General features: G+C 39.3%; 1 protein-coding gene across 28 annotated transcripts in view; it reads left to right on the top strand.

Moving 5' to 3' along the window:
• SCAPER (S-phase cyclin A associated protein in the ER) overlaps positions 1–18047 on the top strand; it is a 555380-nt gene that overhangs the window by 176011 nt on the left and 361322 nt on the right. For all 28 annotated transcript variants that reach the window (NM_001374332.1, XM_063716003.1, XM_063715996.1 and 25 more), the window contains 3 exon segments: positions 12897–12978; positions 14432–14584; positions 15568–15675. In NM_001374332.1, coding sequence (NP_001361261.1) covers positions 12897–12978; positions 14432–14584; positions 15568–15675 — 343 coding nt within the window.

The following is an 18047-nucleotide window of genomic DNA, read 5'->3' as shown; positions in this document are numbered from 1 at the left end:
GAAGTGCAAATATCTTTATGAGGTGGTGATTCCATTTCCTTTGGGTGTATAGCGGGAAGAGGGATCAGCTGGGTCATATGGTAGTTCTATTTTAAATTTCTTTAGAAACCTCCATACTGTTTTCCAGATGGCTGTACCAAGCCACACTCTTACCAACAGTGTAAAAGAGTTCCCTTTTCTCCATACTCTCACCAACATTTGATTTTTGACCTTTTGATAATAGTCATCTAATGGGTGTGAGTTAGTATTTCATAATGGTTTTAATGTTCATTTTTCTGATGATAAATGGTGTACACCACCTTTCCGTATATCTACTGACTATTTTTATGACTTCTTTGGAGAAATGTCTATGCAGATTCTTCACCCATTTTAAAATCAGTTTGTTTTTCTACTATTGAGTTGTATGAGGTTTTTTATTTTTTATTTTTTTTATTTTTTTCTTTTTCTTTTTATTATTATTATTATTATTATTATACTTTAGGCTCTATGGTACATGTGCACAATGTGCAGGTAAGTTACATATGTATACATGTGCCATGCTGGTGCGCTGCACCCACCAACTCGTCATCTAGCATTAGGTATATCTCCCAATGCTATCCGCCCCCCCCCCCCCACCCCACAACACTCCCCGAAGTGTGATGTTCCCCTTCCTGTGTCCATGTGTTCTCATTGTTCAATTCCCACCTATGAGTGAGAATATGTGGTGTTTGGTTTTTTCTTCTTGGGATAGTTTACTGAGAATGATGATTTCCAATTTCATCCATGTCCCTACAAAGGACATGAACTCATCATTTTTTATGGCTGCATAGTATTCCATGGTGTATATGTGCCACATTTTCTTAATCCAGTCTATCATTGTTGGACATTTGGGTTGGTTCCAAGTCTTTCCTATTGTGAATAATGCTGCAATAAACATATGTGTGCATGTGTCTTTATAGCAGCATGATTTATAGTCCTTTGGGTATATACCCAGTAATGGGATGGCTGGGTCAAATGGAATTTCTAGTTCTAGATCCCTGAGGAATCGCCACACTGACTTCCACAAGGGTTGAACTAGTTTACAGTCCCACCAACAGTGTAAAAGTGTTCCTATTTCTCCACATCCTCTCCAGCACCTGTTGTTTCCTGACTTTTTAATGATTGCCATTCTAACTGGTGTGAGATGGTATCTCATTGTGGTTTTGATTTGCATTTCTCTGATGGCCAGCGATGGTGAGCATTTTTTCATGTGTTTTTTGGCTGCATAAATGTCTTCTTTTGAGAAGTGTCTGTTCATGTCCTTCGCCCACTTTTTGATGGGGTTGTTTGTTTTTTTCTTGTAAATTTGTTGGAGTTCATTGTAGATTCTGGATATTAGCCCTTTGTCAGATGAGTAGGTTGCGAAAATTTTCTCCCATTTTGTAGGTTGCCTGTTCACTCTGATGGTAGTTTCCTTTGCTGTGCAGAAGCTCTTTAGTTTAATTAGATCCCATTTGTCAATTTTGGCTTTTGTTGCCATTGCTTTTGGTGCTTTAGACATGAAGTCCTTGCCCATGCCTATGTCCTGAATGGTAATGCCTAGGTTTTCTTCCAGGGTTTTTATGGTTTTAGGTCTACATTTAAGTCTTTAATCCATCTTGAATTGATTTTTGTATAAGGTGTAAGGAAGGGATCCAGTTTCAGCTTTCTACATATGGCTAGCCAGTTTTCCCAGCACCATTTATTAAATAGGGAATCCTTTCCCCATTTCTTGTTTTTGTCAGGTTTGTCAAAGATCAGATACTTGTAGATATGTGGCATTATTTCTGACAGCTCTGTTCTGTTCCATTGATCTATATCTCTGTTTTGGTACCAGTACCATGCTGTTTTGGTTACTGTAGCCTTGTAGTATAGTGTGAAGTCAGGTAGTGTGATGCCTCCAGCTTTGTTCTTTTGGCTTAGGATTGACTTGGTGATGCGGGCTCTTTTTTGGTTCCATATGAACTTTAAAGTAGTTTTTTCCAATTCTGTGAAGAAAGTCATTGGTGACTTGATGGGGATGGCATTGAATCTGTAAATTACCTTGGGAAGGATGGCCATTTTCATGATATTGATTCTTCCTACCCATGAGCATGGAATGTTCTTCCATTTGTTTGTATCCTCTTTTATTTCCTTGAGCAGTGGTTTGTAGTTCTCCTTGAAGAGGTCCTTCACATCCCTTGTAAGTTGGATTCCTAGGTATTTTATTCTCTTTGAAGCAATTGTGAATGGGAGTTCACTCATGATTTGGCTCTCTGTTTGTCTGTTATTGATGTATAAGAATGCTTGTGATTTTTGTACATTGATTTTGTATCCTGAGACTTTGCTGAAGTTGCTTATCAGCTTAAGGAGATTTTGGGCTGAGACAATGGGGTTTTCTAGATATACTATCATGTCATCTGCAAACAGGGACAATTTGACTTCCTCTTTTCCTAATTGAATACCCTTGATTTCCTTCTCTTGCCTAATTGCCCTGGCCAGAACTTCCAACACTATGTTGAATAGAAGTGGTGAGAGAGGGCATCCCTGTCTTGTGCCAGTTTTCAAAGTGAATGCCTCCAGTTTTTGCCCATTCAGTATGATATTGGCTGTGGGTTTGTCATAGATAGCTCTTATTATTTTGAGATACATCCCATCAATACCTAATTTATTGAGAGTTTTTAGCATGAAGGGTTGTTGAATTTTGTCAAAGGCCTTTTCTGCATCTATTGAGATAATCATGTGGTTTTTGTCTTTGGTTCTGTTTATATGCTGGATTACATTTATTGATTTGCATATATTGAACCAGCCTTGCATCCCAGGGATGAAGCCCACTTGATCATGGTGGATAAGCTTTTTGATGTGCTGCTGGATTCTGTTTGCCAGTATTTTATTGAGGATTTCTGCATCAATGTTCATCAAGGATATTGGTCTAAAATTCTCTTTTTTGGTTGTGTCTCTGCCAGGCTTTGGTATCAGGATGATGCTGGCCTCATAAAATGAGTTAGGGAGGATTCCCTCTTTTTCTATTGATTGGAATAGTTTCAGAAGGAATGGTACCAGCTCCTCCTTGTACCTCTGGTAGAATTCGGCTGTGAACCCATCTGGTCCTGGACTTTTTTTGGTTGGTAAGCTATTGATTATTGCCACAATTTCAGCTCCTGTTATTGGTCTATTCAGAGATTCAACTTCTTCCTGGTTTAGTCTTGGGAGGGTGTATGTGTTGAGGAATTTATCCATTTCTTCTAGATTTTCTAGTTTATTTGCTTAGAGGTGTTTGTAATATTCTCTGATGGTAGTTTGTATTTCTGTGGGATCGGTGGTGATATCCCCTTTATCATTTTTTATTGCGTCTATTTGATTCGTCTCTCTTTTCTTCTTTATTAGTCTTGCTAGCGGTCTATCAATTTTGTTGATCCTTTCAAAAAACCAGCTCCTGGATTCATTTATTTTTTGAAGGGTTTTTTGTGTCTCTATTTCCTTCAGTTCTGCTCTGATTTTAGTTATTTCTTGCCTTCTGCTAGCTTTTGAATGTGTTTGCTCTTGCTTTTCTAGTTCTTTTAATTGTGATGTTAGGGTATCAATTTTGGATCTTTCCTGCTTTCTCTTGTGGGCATTTAGTGCTATAAATTTCCCTCTACACACTGCTTTGAATGCATCCCAGAGATTCTGGTATGTTGTGTCTTGGTTCTCGTTGGTTTCAAAGAACATCTTTATTTCTGCCTTCATTTTGTTATGTACCCAGTAGTCATTCAGGAGCAGGTTGTTCAGTTTCCATGTAGTTGAGCGGTTTTGAGTGAGATTCTTAATCCTGAGTTCTATCTTGATTGCACTGTGATCTGAGAGATAGTTTGTTATAATTTCTGTTCTTTTACATTTATTGAGGAGAGTTTTACTTCCAAGTATATGGTCAATTTTGGAATAGGTGTGGTGTGGTGCTGAAAAAAATGTATATTCTGTTGATTTGGGGTGGAGAGTTCTGTAGATGTCTATTAGGTCCACTTGGTGCAGAGCCGAGTTCAATTCCTGGGTATCCTTGTTGACTTTCTGTCTCGTTGATCTGTCTAATGTTGACAGTGGGGTGTTAAAGTCTCCCATTATTAATGTGTGGGAGTCTAAGTCTCTTTGTAGGTCACTCAGGACTTGCTTTATGAATCTGGGTGCTCCTGTATTGGATGCATATATATTTAGGATAGTTAGCTCTTCTTGTTGAATTAATCCCTTTACCATTATGTAATGGCCTTGTCTCTTTTGATCTTTGTTGGTTTAAAGTCTGTTTTATCAGAGACTAGGATTGCAACCCCTGCCTTTTTTTGTTTTCCATTTGCTTGGTAGATCTTCCTCCATCCTTTTATTTTGAGCCTATGTGTGTCTCTGCACGTGAGATGGGTTTCCTGAATACAGCACACTGATGGGTCTTGAGTCTTTATCCAATTTGCCAGTCTGTGTCTTTTAATTGAAGCATTTAGTCCATTTACATTTAAAGTTAATATTGTTATGTGTGAATCTGATCCTGTCATTATGATGTTAGCTGGTTATTTTGCTCGTTAGTTGATGCAGTCTCTTCCTAGTCTCGATGGTCTTTACATTTCGGTATGATTTTGCAGTGGCTGGTACCGGTTGTGCCTTTCCATGTTTAGCGCTTCCTTCAGGAGCTCTTTTAGGGCAGGCCTGATGGTGACAAAATCTCTCAGCATTTGCTTGTCTGTAAAGTATTTTATTTCTCCTTCACTTATGAAGCTTAGTTTGGCAGGATATGAAATTCTGGGTTGAAAATTCTTTTCTTTAAGAATGTTGAATATTGGCCCCCACTCTCTTCTGGCTTGTAGGGTTTCTGCCGAGAGATCCGCTGTTAGTCTGATGGGCTTCCCTTTGATGGTAACCCGACCTTTCTCTCTGGCTGCCCTTAACATTTTTTCCTTCATTTCAACTTTGATGAATCTGACAATTATGCATCTTGGAGTTGCTCTTCTCGAGGAGTATCTTTGTGGTGTTCTCTGAATTTCCTGAATCTGAATGTTGGCCTGCCTTGCTAGATTGGGGAAGTTCTCCTGGATAATAGCCTGCAGAGTTTTCCAACTTGGTTCCATTCTCCCCGTCAGTTTCAGGTACGCCAATCAGACGCAGATTTGGTCTTTTCCCATAGTCCCATATTTCTTGGAGGCTTTGTTCGTTTCATTTTATTCTTTTTTCTCTAAACTTCCCTTCTCGCTTCATTTCATTCATTTCATCTTCCATCACTGATACCCTTTCTTCCGGTTGATCGCATCGGCTCCTGAGGCTTCTGCATTCTTCACGTAGTTCTCGAGCCTTGGCTTTCAGCTCCATCAGCTCCTTTAAGCACTTCTCTGTATTGGTTATTCTAGTTATACATTCTTCTAAATTTTTTTCAAAGTTTTCAACTTCTTTGCCTTTGGTTTGAATATCCTCCCGTAGCTCGGAGTAATTTGATCGTCTGAAGCCTTCTTCTCTCAGCTCGTCAAAGTCATTCTCCGTCCAGCTTTGTTCCATTGCTGGTGAGGAACTGCGTTCCTTTGGAGGAGGAGAGGTACTCTGCTTTTTAGAGTTTCCAGTTTTTCTGCTCTGTTTTTTCCCCATCTTTGTGGTTTTATCTACTTTTGGTCTTTGATGATGGTGATGTACAGATGGGTTTTTGGTGTGCATGTCCTTTCTGTTAGTTTTCCTTCTAACAGACAGGACCCTCAGCTGCAGGTCTGTTGGAGTACCTGGCCGGCCGTGTGAGGTGTCAGTCTGCCCCTGCTGGGGGGTGCCTCCCAGTTAGGCTGCTCGGGGGTCAGGGGTCAGGGACGCACTTGAGGAGGCAGTCAGCCCATTCTCAGATCTCCAGTTGCGTGCTGGGAGAACCACTGCTCTCCTCAAAGCTGTCAGACAGGGACCTTTAAGTCTGCAGAAGTTACTGCTGTCTTTTTGTTTGTCTGTGCCCTGCCCCCAGAGGTGGAGCCTACAGAGGCAGGCAGGCCTCCTTGAGCTGTGGTGGGCTCCACCCAGTTCAAGCTTCCAGGCTGCTTTGTTTACCTAAGCGAGCCTGGGCAATGGCGGGCGCCCCTCCCCCAGCCTCGCTGCCGACTTGCTGTTTGATCTCAGACTGCTGTGCTAGCAATCAGCGAGACTCCGTGGGCGTAGGACCCTCTGAGCCAGGTGCGGGCTATACTCTCCTGGGGCACCGTTTCCTAAGCCCGTCGGAAAAGCACAGTATTCGGGTGGGAGTGGCCTGATTTTCCAGGTGCCGTCTGTCACCCCTGGAAAGGGAACTGCCTGACCCCTTGTGCTTCCCGAGTGAGGCAATGCCTCGCCCCTGCTTCGGCTGGCGCACGGTGCACTCACCCACTGACCTGCGCCCACTGTCTGGCACTCCCTATTGAGATGAACACGGTACCTCAGATGGAAATGCAGAAATCACCCGTCTTCTGCCTCGCTCGCGCTGGGAGCTGTAGACCCGAGCTGTTCCTATTCGGCCATCTTGGCTCTTCCCCCTCCCCCCCGCCCCGAGGTTTTTTAATATATATATTTTGCTTGTTTGTTTTTTGTTTTTTGTTTTTCCTTTTTGAGGCAGAATCTTGTTCTCTTGTCCAGGCTGGAGTGAAGTGGCATGATTTTGGCTCACTGCAGCCTCCGCTTCCCAGGTTCAAGGGATTCTTGTGCTTCAGCTACCCGAGTAGCTGGGATTATAGGTGTGTGCCATCATGCCTGGCTGATTTTCGAACTCCTGACCTCAAGTGATCTGCCCGCTTTTGCCTCCCAAAGTGCTGGGATTACAGGCATGAGCCACCGTGGCTGGCCTAGTTCTTTTTATATTTTGGATATTAACTCTTTATTAGATATATGGACTAAATATTTTTCCCCATTCCTTAGGCTGATGTTTTATTGATTTTTTTCTTTGCTATGCAGAAACTATAAACTTCCCTCTTAGGAATGCTTTTGCTGCAACTCATAGATTTTGCTATGTTGCATTTCTATTGTTTGTCTCAAGATATTTTTTAATTTCCCTTTTGATTTCTTCTTTAACTCATGACTTATTCTGGAGCATGTTATTTAATTGCCATGTATTTATGAAATTTTCAGGATTCCTTTTATTGATTTCTAGTTTTATATCATAGTGATCTGAAACAACAATAGATACAATTTGAATCTTCTTAAATTTGTTAAGATGACTTGTTTTGTGGTTTAACATATGGCCTATCCTGGATAATGATCCATGTGGACTAGAAAAAAATGTATTGCTTTTGATGGGATGTTCTGCCTATGTATATTAGGTCCATTTGGTCAAAGTACAATTAAGTCTAGTATTTATTTTCTCTCTAGTTTATCTATTGTTGACAGTGGGGTATTGAAGTCCCCTACTATTATTATATTGCTATCTATTTCTCCCTTCATGTCCATTAACATTTGCTGTATAGTTTTAGTCCTCCAATGTTAAGTGCATATATATTTACAATTGTTACATCCCATTGATGAACTGACCCCTTTATCATTAAATAATGATCTCTTTATTATTTGTATATTTGCTATAGTTTTTTGTTTTGTGGTTACTATGTGTTTATACAAAACATCTTATACTGTTATACTTAACACCTGTTAAGTTGTTATCAACTGTTTTAAGTTAATAACAATTTCTGGCACATACAAAAACTAGACTTTTACTGCCCATCCCACAAGTTATGTTTTTGATGTCACAATATTTATCTTTTTATATTATGTATTCCTTAAAAACTTATTGTAGCTTTTGTTATTTTTGACTGTTTTGACTTTTAACCTTCATAATAGAGATGTATATGGTTTACATACCACACTTACAGTTTCAAAGTATTCTGATTTAACTAAGTATTTATCTCTACTGGTGAGTCTTATACTTTACATGTAACCATGGTGGTAATTATTATAATTTTCTTTCTGCTCGAAGAAGCATTTCATGTAACACAGGTCTAGTGTCAGTGAATTCCTTCAACTTTTATTTGTCTGGGGAAGACTTTATTTCTCCTTCATTTCTGAAGAATAGTTTTCCTTAGTATAGTATTCTTAACCGGCAGATTTTTTTTTTCCCCTTTCATCATTTTGAATATGTCATCCCATTCTCCAGGCTTGCAAGTTTTCTGCAGAAAAGTCCAATGATACTCTGATGGACATCCCCTTATATGTGACTAGACAGTTTTCTCTTTTTGTTTTTAAAATTATTTCATTGTCTTTTCACTTTTGACAGTTTGATTATAATGTACCTTGGAGAGAACCTTCTAAGGTTTATCTGAGGATCTTTGAGCTTCGTTGACTTGTATGTAGATCTCTCTCTCTTCCTAAGTCCCAAGATTTAGGAAGTATTTACCAATTATTTTATTTATATAAACCTTTTCTGTTTCTTTCCCCTTTGGAATTCCTACAATGTGAATATTTGTTTGCTTAGTGGTGTCCCATAGCCTCTCTTCATTCTTTTTTCTTTTTCTTCTCTTCTGAGTCATTTCAGAAGCCTTCAAGATTCTTTCTCCTGCTTGATCTAGTCTGCTGTTGAACCCTCTGTGGTATTTTTTATTTCATTGAATTCTTCAGCTCTAAGATTTTTATTGAGATTTTTAAAATGATATCTCTTTTATTGAATTTCTCATTCAGATCATGATTTATTTTTCTAATTTCATTGAATGGTCTGTTTTTATTCTCTTATGTTTCACTGAGTTTCCTTAGTTCATTATTTTGAATTCCTTTTTAGACAATTTGTAGATTTCTGTTTCTTTGGGGTCAGTTACTGGAGAGTTATTGTGTTCCTTTTAGTGGTTTCATATTTCCTTGCTTTTTCATATTTCTTGTGACCCTGCCATGATGTTTATACATCTGATAGTGCAGTTATATCTTTCCAACTTTACAGAGTGGGAAGGGGAAGACTTTCACCTGAAGATGGGCCTGAGGGTACTGCTTGGGTGTAGGACACAGTGGCTCTGCTTCTGTGTGGGTTCAGTGGTGTGGTTGTCATGCAGCTTCTTAGTTGTGATCAATGTCAGTGAAGACTGTGAGTGCCTCAGTGGTCTGGGCTGTAGGAATCTGTGTCAGTGATGGTGGCTGCTGAGGTTATTAGGGCAAAGGTTGTAGGGGTCTTCCTGTTCTTGTCTTCCCCAAAGTAGGGAATCTTCATTGAGGGGATCTCTTTTGGTATCAGGTCTGACATTGCTCACAGGCAGCCACAGCAGCACTGGGTTATAGGGCACAGGGGCTCAGAGCAGCTGTGGAGCCAAGTTCCTGGGCTTAGGGTCTTGTGAAACTACTGTGGCACCTGAGACTTCAGGCACAGGTTCACTTTCCAAGGCATGAGTGGCTTCAGTTCTCCCACTACATGAGATTTGTTTCTGTGGGGAGTACCCCAGCAGCTTGGGCCCAGGGGGCTGGGATGTAGCCATGCTTCTGACCTTGGGGAGCAGGGTGAGGCACTAGCATGATTCTGGGGAAGAAGGGGTCTCTGGAGACTCAGTCCCTGGTGAGCAGTGAACAGTTGCCATTTGAGATCCAGAACCGACTGGGTAATATGGTAGCTCAGGCTGTGGGTGATGAGGAGCATGCAGTGGTCACTTGGGACCCTGACTTGGTATAATAGCCCAGGCTCTGTGAGGCTGGGTCCAGTGGCAACAAGGACCCGGGAATGGCAAGATACAGCTGTATCTTGGGCCCTGTGGGGTAGGGAACAATGCAGCAATAACCATTTCTTGGAGAGGTAGGGTGCTTCAGCAGATTGAAATATAGGGGGACTAGTCCAGTTCTAGGTAGATAGGGCACTGTGTCTCTTTGGCCTAGAACACAGGGTTTCACAGCTCAGCCGAGGTTCTGAATCCCTGGAAGGCAAGTTGCCATATCTGGTCAGCCCCAGAAGTCATAGCTACTTGGGTCAGTAGAGCCTTTGGATCCCTGGGTGGGGGTGGGGTGGGGGGTACTGCATCAGCTGTGGTGCTGGGGGTGCAATTACTTTGGTGTGCCAGAGGCTCAGAGCTCCTGGAAGTGTGAGGTGCTGTCTCACCAGTGGTATTGGCAGGGTTGTATGTGGTCTGGGGGAAATATCAACTGTTTCTGTGTGCCAGAGGCCTGAGGTCTCCAATGAGTGGGATACCACTTCAGTTTTAAGGGGAGGGTGCACTAGCAACTAGAATTCAACACCTCTGCAGTAGCTTGGCCCTTTGTGGTAGGGTATAGCAGCAGTTCAGCTGGGGGATGTCATGCTGCTGGGTGGATGTTGAGTTTTTCAAGTGATTTTATGTTTTTTTTTAATATGGAAATAATTCTATAAAATTTCTCCTTTAATCTGTTAATGTGGTAATTAGTTGATTGATTTTTCTAATGTTAAATCAGGCTTGCGTTTCTGGGATAAGCCCAACTTCAATTTGATGTATTTTTGTAATTTACTGATATAAATTATTGTTGGATATGGTTAACTAATTTTCAAGGTTTTTAACGTGGGGAGTAAACCATATATTTTTAAAAATAGTGAACATTTTTTATGAATTATAACAAACAAAAATACACAAATCTAAGTGTACATCTTGATGAATTGTCATCTCACCCATGTAACTATCTACCTGGCCAAAAAAGAGAACATCATCAGCTCCCCAAAAGCCCCCTTTATGTCTCTCCAAATCACTACTACTACTACTACTACAATGGTAATCACATTTTTTACACTGTAGTCTAGTATATGCCTAGGAGTGGAATTGCTGGGGCTCAGGGCATGTAAATATTCAACTTAAGTAGATACCACCAAATTGTTTAGTAATGTAATAGTTTCTATATTCAGATGCTCCACACCCTTGCTTGAAATTGAAATTGACAAATTTTTTTCACAACTTTATTGTGGTATAACTGACCACTTATTAAAGTGTACAATTTGATGAGTTTTCACATATGTAACCATTATGAAACTATCTGCACAATCAAGATAATATATCCATCACCACCCGCCCAAATTTTTCATGCTGCTTGGTAATCCATTTCTCTTTTCTCTAGCCTCAGCCCAACACAGCCACTGATTTACTTTCTCTCGTCTGTCATCTTTTACTCTGCACTATTTTTTTTAGATTCCTCCATGTTGTGTGTATCTGCGGCTTGCTCTTTTAAAAAAAAAATTGCTGAGTAGTATTTGTGTATATGTCATGCAAATTACAGTCCTTTTACCTCTTTGAGACATTTGTATTATCTCCAGTTTTTTTGGCTATTACAGATAACGCTGATACGGATGTTTGCATATGAGTCTTTTTGTGGCCATTCACTTTTGCTTCTCTTGAGTAAATAACTAGAAGAGGAATGGCTGGGTTGTAGAGTAGATGTATATCAAAATTTTTAGGAAACTTAAAACTATTTTTTCAAAGTGTTTGTTCATTTTACATAGCCATCAGCAGCAAATGAGAGTTTCAGTTCCTTCACAACCCTTGACACCATTTGGTGGATCAGTTTTTTAAATATACAAGTTCTTTCTTGTTGGTGTGTGGTCATATTTCATTATTTTAATTTTCATTTCTCTAATGACTAGTGCTGTTGAACTTGTTTTCAGTGTGCTTATTAGCTGTTCATATATCTTCTGTGGTGAAATGTCAAAGCTTGTGCTCATTTTTCATTTGGGTCGTTTTGTTATTATTGAGTTGTAAGAATTCTTTATATGTTCTGTATATACATTCTTTGTGAAGTGTATGACTTATAATCTATGGCTTATCTTTTCAGATTTTAAATAGTGTCTTTGAAGAATGTGGGTTTTTAATTTTGATGATGTCCAGTATATCAAATTTTCATTTTATATACAGTGGTTTTCATATCTAAGAAATTGTTGCCTAAAACAAAAAGAAACCACAAAAAGTTTCTTCTGTGTTTACTTCAAGAAATGTTTCAGCCTGAGCACTTAACATTTAGTTCTGTAATTCTTTTTAACTTTTGTAAATTTATTTGTTTGCATATAGATATCCAGTTATAGCACTGTTTATTGAAAAGGTTATCCTTTCCCCACTGAATTGCCTTACCATCTGTTAAAGATCAATTGATCATTGATGCAATGGTATATTCTAGACTCCATTCTGTTATATTGATATCTATATGTCTGTTCTTGTGACAGTACTACAGTTTTAATTACTGTAGTTTTATAGCATATTTTGAAATTAGTATAAATTCTCCAACTTCTTTGTTCTTTTTCAAAGTTGCCTTTCCATATAAATTTTAGGTTCAGCTTATCAGTTTCTGCAGGATTCTGATAGGAAGTGCATTGAATCTATAGGTCAGTTTAGGGAGATTGACATCTTTACAATATTGTGTATTACAATCCATGAATATGATGTTTCTGTTTAGATCTCCTTTAATTTCTGACAACAAGATTTTGTAGGTTTTTGCATATAGGTCTTGCAATTCTTTTTTTTTTAATTTTTTTTATTTTTATTTATTTATTTATTTTATTATTATTATACTTTAAGTTTTAGGGTACATGTGCACAATGTGCAGGTTAGTTACATATGTATACATGTGCCATGCTGGTGTGCTGCACCCATTAACCCGTCATTTAGCATTAGGTATATCTCCTAATGCTATCCCTTCCCCCTCCCCCCACCCCACAGCAGTCCCCAGAGTGTCATGTTCCCCTTCCTGTGTCCATGTGTTCTCATTGTTCAATTCCCACCTATGAGTGAGAACATGCGGTATTTGGTTTTTTGTCCTTGCGATAGTTTACTGAGAATGATGATTTCCAATTTCATCCATATGTATACTGATAATCTCTATTGTTTCCCAAACATTTAATTAGCAATATACCTGAGACTTAGTAGGCACTCTAAGAAGAATATTAAAAAAAAATAGCCCTTTAGACTATATAAGCCTATGTGTCCTAATTATAGTTTTGAGTCTCATGAGATTTGTTACTTTAAGCAGTTGAGTTCATAATTTTTACTGTCTTCTTACAGAGACAGGGAAGAACGATTGGCAGCACTCACAGCTGCTCAACAAGAAGCTATGGAAGAGTTACAGAAAAAAATTCAGCTCAAGGTAAGGATATTATGTATTTTTAATTTGAAATTTTAGAGCTTACAGTGGAGCATGAGATCAAAATTTTGTAGAACAAAAATTGAATTAATTTGTATTCTTAATCTTTACACAACAAAGCTTATATGATTTTGCTACGATCATTTCTAACTCAGTATCTGGAAACTAAGTTTACTTTGATATGGTAGAGCCATTGAGGAAAAAAAATTTAAGGAAGTTTAACATTTCCTGTTTTTACTAAGCAATTTACTAATGACTTGAAGGCATTACAGGTAGCCTTCTTATATTCATAGGTTTTAATCACTCAAAAGTAAATTAAAAGATGTTTCTTATAATTTGTTTCACTTGATTTCAGTGCTTATGAATTGCATAACTATAGCTTGGGAGATTATGATAAACTGATACTTTCTAGAAAATTTTTAGCATTACTACAACTGTAGGCAGTCTCTAACATATGAATATTTCATATTATATCACAGTTATTTACATACTGGCTCCTCACAGTGATAGTAAAACCCTTAAGGTAGAAGACTGTATTTTACTATTTGTATAGTCCTAGAAATTTATCATTCATTTAAATTTATTGTAGCAGGTATTTATTGAGCCTTGTGGTAGGCAGGGGAATGCAGAGATAAGGCATGGTTCTGATTTTTAAGAAACTCTTCATTTACTTTAAATTCAGATGCTAAGTACATAACCGCCACATAGAGAGAGGCATACATGAAATGCTGTGGAAGCACAGAAGAGGACACTTAGTCTAACATGAGGAGTGTTAGAGGTCAGGGAAGTGATTTTAAAGAATACTTCCTGAGCTGGATCTTGAAAGGAGGATGAGTAAAATGGATAGGTAGGTGGGATGCCATTCTAGCCATATCAAATAAATGAGTATAAGGACAAAGGTCTGAAATAGTGTTTTTTTTTTTCGCCAGGATTGTCACTGGAGGTATAAAAATGGAGTAGGTTATAGGTTTGGTCATGATGGGCCTTGCCTGCTGTATGGATAAGCATGTGCTTTACTTGTAGGTTAACATTTCCCATGGTGGGTTCCAGGAAGTGGTTCTCAAAAATATGTTATTGGCAAATAATTTGTAAGTTGATGCCTACTAAAAGCTAGGTGCATTGAGTCATAGATCACAGTGACGTACTGGAGGTTCTGTAAAGTTCTACATTACAAACCTGTTTAGCTTTAGCTTACTGTTTTCCAAATTTATTTGACCATGGAAACTGTTCTGTAAAACACTTGTTACTATCTCCTGGAGCACACTTTAATAAACATTACTGTTCATGTGGGTGATACTAAAGGGCTTTGTGTAAAGCTTTGTCTTCAGTGTGTAGGTTGTCATAGAAACGACATTCTCTTATTATTTTTGAAGTTTTAATGGAAATATTATTTTTCCGAGTTCTCACCATAATTTGAATAATTTTTGAAATTCTTGCACTTTGACTTCATCTATAGCATGATGAAAGCATTCGAAGGCACATGGAACAGATTGAACAAAGAAAAGAAAAAGCTGCTGAGCTAAGTAGTGGGCGACATGCAAATACTGATTATGCCCCCAAACTGACCCCTTATGAAAGAAAGAAGCAGTGTTCTCTCTGCAATGTCCTGGTAGGTTGTTTTATCAATATTGTAATGATATAGTTTACTACTAAAGTTTATGAAACCATGGAAATATATTCTTCCAGTCTTTGAAAACTTGTGCTAAAGCAGGCGAGATGTGGCAGCTCACGCCTGTAATTTCAGCACTTTAGGAGACTGAGGTGGGCGGATCACTTCAGGCTAAGAATTCGAAACCAGCCTTTCCAACATGGTGAAACCCTGTCTCTACTAAAAATACAAAAAATTAGCTGGGCATGGTGGCGCATGTCTGTAATCCCAGGTACTCGGGAGGCTGAGGCATGAGAATCCTTTGAACCCAGGAGGCAGAGGTTGCAGTGAGCCAAGATCATGCCACTGCACTCCATCCTGGATGACAAAGCAAGACTCTGTTTCAAAAAATAAAACTCATGCTAAGGCATCTGCTGTGTGACCTGGATTTCTTTCATGATTCTGAGTGAAAAGTGGTACAAATAACATCAGCATTTTGGAATAGCAGTAAAAGTGCTAAAGAATATAGTTACTATTAAAATGGATGATTACCTGCTTAATGTGATAGCCCAAGTCAGTATTTTTGGGGTATTAGATCTGAAAAAAGAAAGCAACATTTTCACTGCTGAGACTTGAACCTTCAAACTTAGAGGAAATAATTTCCTCTTAGGCTGACTATAACATGTCTTTTTTTTTTTTTTTTTTTTTCAGATAGAGTATCACTTTGTCACCCAGGCTGGAGTGCAGTGGCGCGATCTCAGCTCACTGCAACCTCCGCCTCCCAGGTTCCAGCGATTTTCCTGCCTCAGCCTCCCGAGTCTTTTTTTTAACCATTTGTCTTCTAGAGGATTCTCAGAATTATGTTCTGAGGAAACTATTTTTAAGACTAATATGTAAATACTAGGTGGATCTCAACTCACATATCATATACTGGACTGAATGTGTAGTGTTTAAAATTCATATAATGTTATATTGATTACATTGCTTTGATTTTATGCTTTCAGATCTCTTCAGAGGTCTATCTTTTTAGCCACGTTAAAGGGAGAAAACACCAGCAAGCCGTGAGAGAGAATACCAGCATCCAGGGGCGTGAACTTTCAGATGAAGAAGTGGTAAACTTTATTTTTGTTCATTTACAATTGTTTATTGAGTACCCAATATGTGCTGTTTTATTATAAAGAATTCCATGTTTGTATTTATTTCTATGATTATTTAAAATTATATTTAGCACTTAATAGCTACTACAATATAGTGTACAAATGAGTCATTATTTTAGTATATATATTAATTTAACAAGAAAGATAGAAAAAAGAATTTAATGCTATTCTTTACATAATTTCAGTATAAGGAAAGGTTATGGTAATTGATATTTTAATAATGCAGGAAAATAATCACTTGATGACATGCCACATTCTTGGAAAACAGTTTACCACATAAATTTCACTTAAGAGGATAATTTTGGATCAGTATACCATTTAGAAGCTTTTGGAAATTCATTATTTCTTCACAAATAATTATTGTCAACATGGAATTTAGATTTGTATAAATATGTATGTGAATATTTTTCACTTAACTCTTTTTGAAACTTGGATGACATAGCTAGATAATCTATGAATTTGTTGTCCTGTTTATTATAGTAAATTTTTAAAACTACTCAAGAATAAGCAATTCGTATTTGTTAAGCTAAGCAACTCAAGCTGTCCAAGAAAAGTTATTGTGGGTTCTTTGAGGGCAGGTACCTTAATGTAGGTGCATGTGTATATTGAACTTTTTTTTTTTTAGGTATGGCATTCATTAGTCAAGAGCACAAATCTCAAGTATATAGCTGATGAATTTTACATATGTATAAAGTGATATAAAACCACCCAGATCATAATATAGACCATTTGTTGTACCCTTTGGGCTCCTCTTATGCCCCCTCCTACTTATGTCCCCAAAGTTAACTACTATGAATTTTTGCATCATTATTTAGTGTTGCCTGTTATTAAATTTCATATAAATGGTATCATACAGTATGTATTCTTTTGTGCCTGACTTCATACATTCATGCTTAAGCCTGTGAAATTGATCCCTATTGTTTATGTGAAGCTGTAGTTATTTTTCTTAGCTTTATGTCAGTGCCCTCCTACGTAGCATCAGGAACATGTCTGTAGTTGAATAGTATTTGGTTTACTGACTTGTTAAAAGAAGGGGAAACAGGAAGAGCCAAGATGGCTGACTAGATGCAGCCAGGAAGAGCATCTCCCACTGAGAGACCAGACCATCAAGAAGGCTGGCACACTCTGAGCAGATCTTCCTAAGGAAGGCATTGAGAGTAGAGGGAGGGAAGGCACACCCTGGGCTGAAGCTGCGGGAGAAAGCAGGGAACGCTGCCTGGCTTTGTAGAGTACCAGGACTCTCTCCTGAGGAAGAGGTGGCCAACTAAGCGAGGAGTGGCCCACTCTCACCACGGACCTCTGGAATCCTAGCTGCAGGAGACCCCATGACCCCCACGGACATTTGAGCTGTCAGGGAGAATTGCTTGGAGAGGTGGCAGAGACTGGAGTCCAGCTTGTGAAGAGCCCAGAGGGTTTGACACAGGAACAGCTGCTGTGGAGGGCAGCCAGAGATCCTCAACCCCCAAGTCTCACTGTGTTCCTCTAGGTGGCTTTGGCCATTATTGTCTATCAGACCTGCACACAGCAGGGCTGTCTTGACAGTGGGACAGGGCCGGTGTAATCCGAGCACCCTGGTCTGATGGCATCTCCCAGGGTCCTTGCCTGGCCATGCCTTCTTGCAGTGCAGACTTGGATGCCCAAATGAGGTGCTTCCAGGTGGGTGCCACCATAGCTCCTGACCATCGGAGAGCTTCTGCAGATGGGCCCCTGCTGGCGCGCAACTACCCACAGCCTCTCCTCACCACTTTCTGGCAGCTGCATGAACTTTGCCACCATGCTGCTACTGGCGCCGGTGCAGGTATGCACTCTTGCCACTGCCCTGCCATCACCAGTGTGCGAATACATGTTCACACTCTGCCAGCTGCAACTGCATGCATGCAGAACCTGTGACTACTAGCCTGTGCACTTGGACCTGATACCACCGTGCTGATGAAGTGATTTTGCCAGCGCCCGCCATTGAAGTGTTGTTGCCAGTGGACCAGGAACACCTTAGCCACTCCAGCGCAGCAAGTGCTTAACCTTGAGGTGCCTAAGAGCAAGCCATGGGCCTGGTCTCAGTCCCCCAGGGCATGCAGTCCAGCACTGCTGAAATCATCCAGAAACAAAGCCAGTTCGAATGGTAATGCCTAGGTTTTCTTCTAGGGTTTTTATGGTTTTAGGTCTAACATTTAAGTCTTTAATCCATCTTGAATTGATTTTTGTATAAGGTGTAAGGAAGGGATCCAGTTTCAGCTTTCTACATATGGCTAGCCAGTTTTCCCAGCACCATTTATTAAATAGGGAATCCTTTCCCCATTTCTTGTTTTTGTCAGGTTTGTCAAAAGAAG

This window comes from Pongo abelii, chromosome 16 (genome assembly GCF_028885655.2).
Source record: "Pongo abelii isolate AG06213 chromosome 16, NHGRI_mPonAbe1-v2.0_pri, whole genome shotgun sequence".
NCBI lineage: Eukaryota > Metazoa > Chordata > Mammalia > Primates > Hominidae > Pongo > Pongo abelii.
The sequence above is the reverse complement of the archived record's forward strand: the minus strand, read 5'-3'. Positions and strand labels throughout refer to the sequence as shown.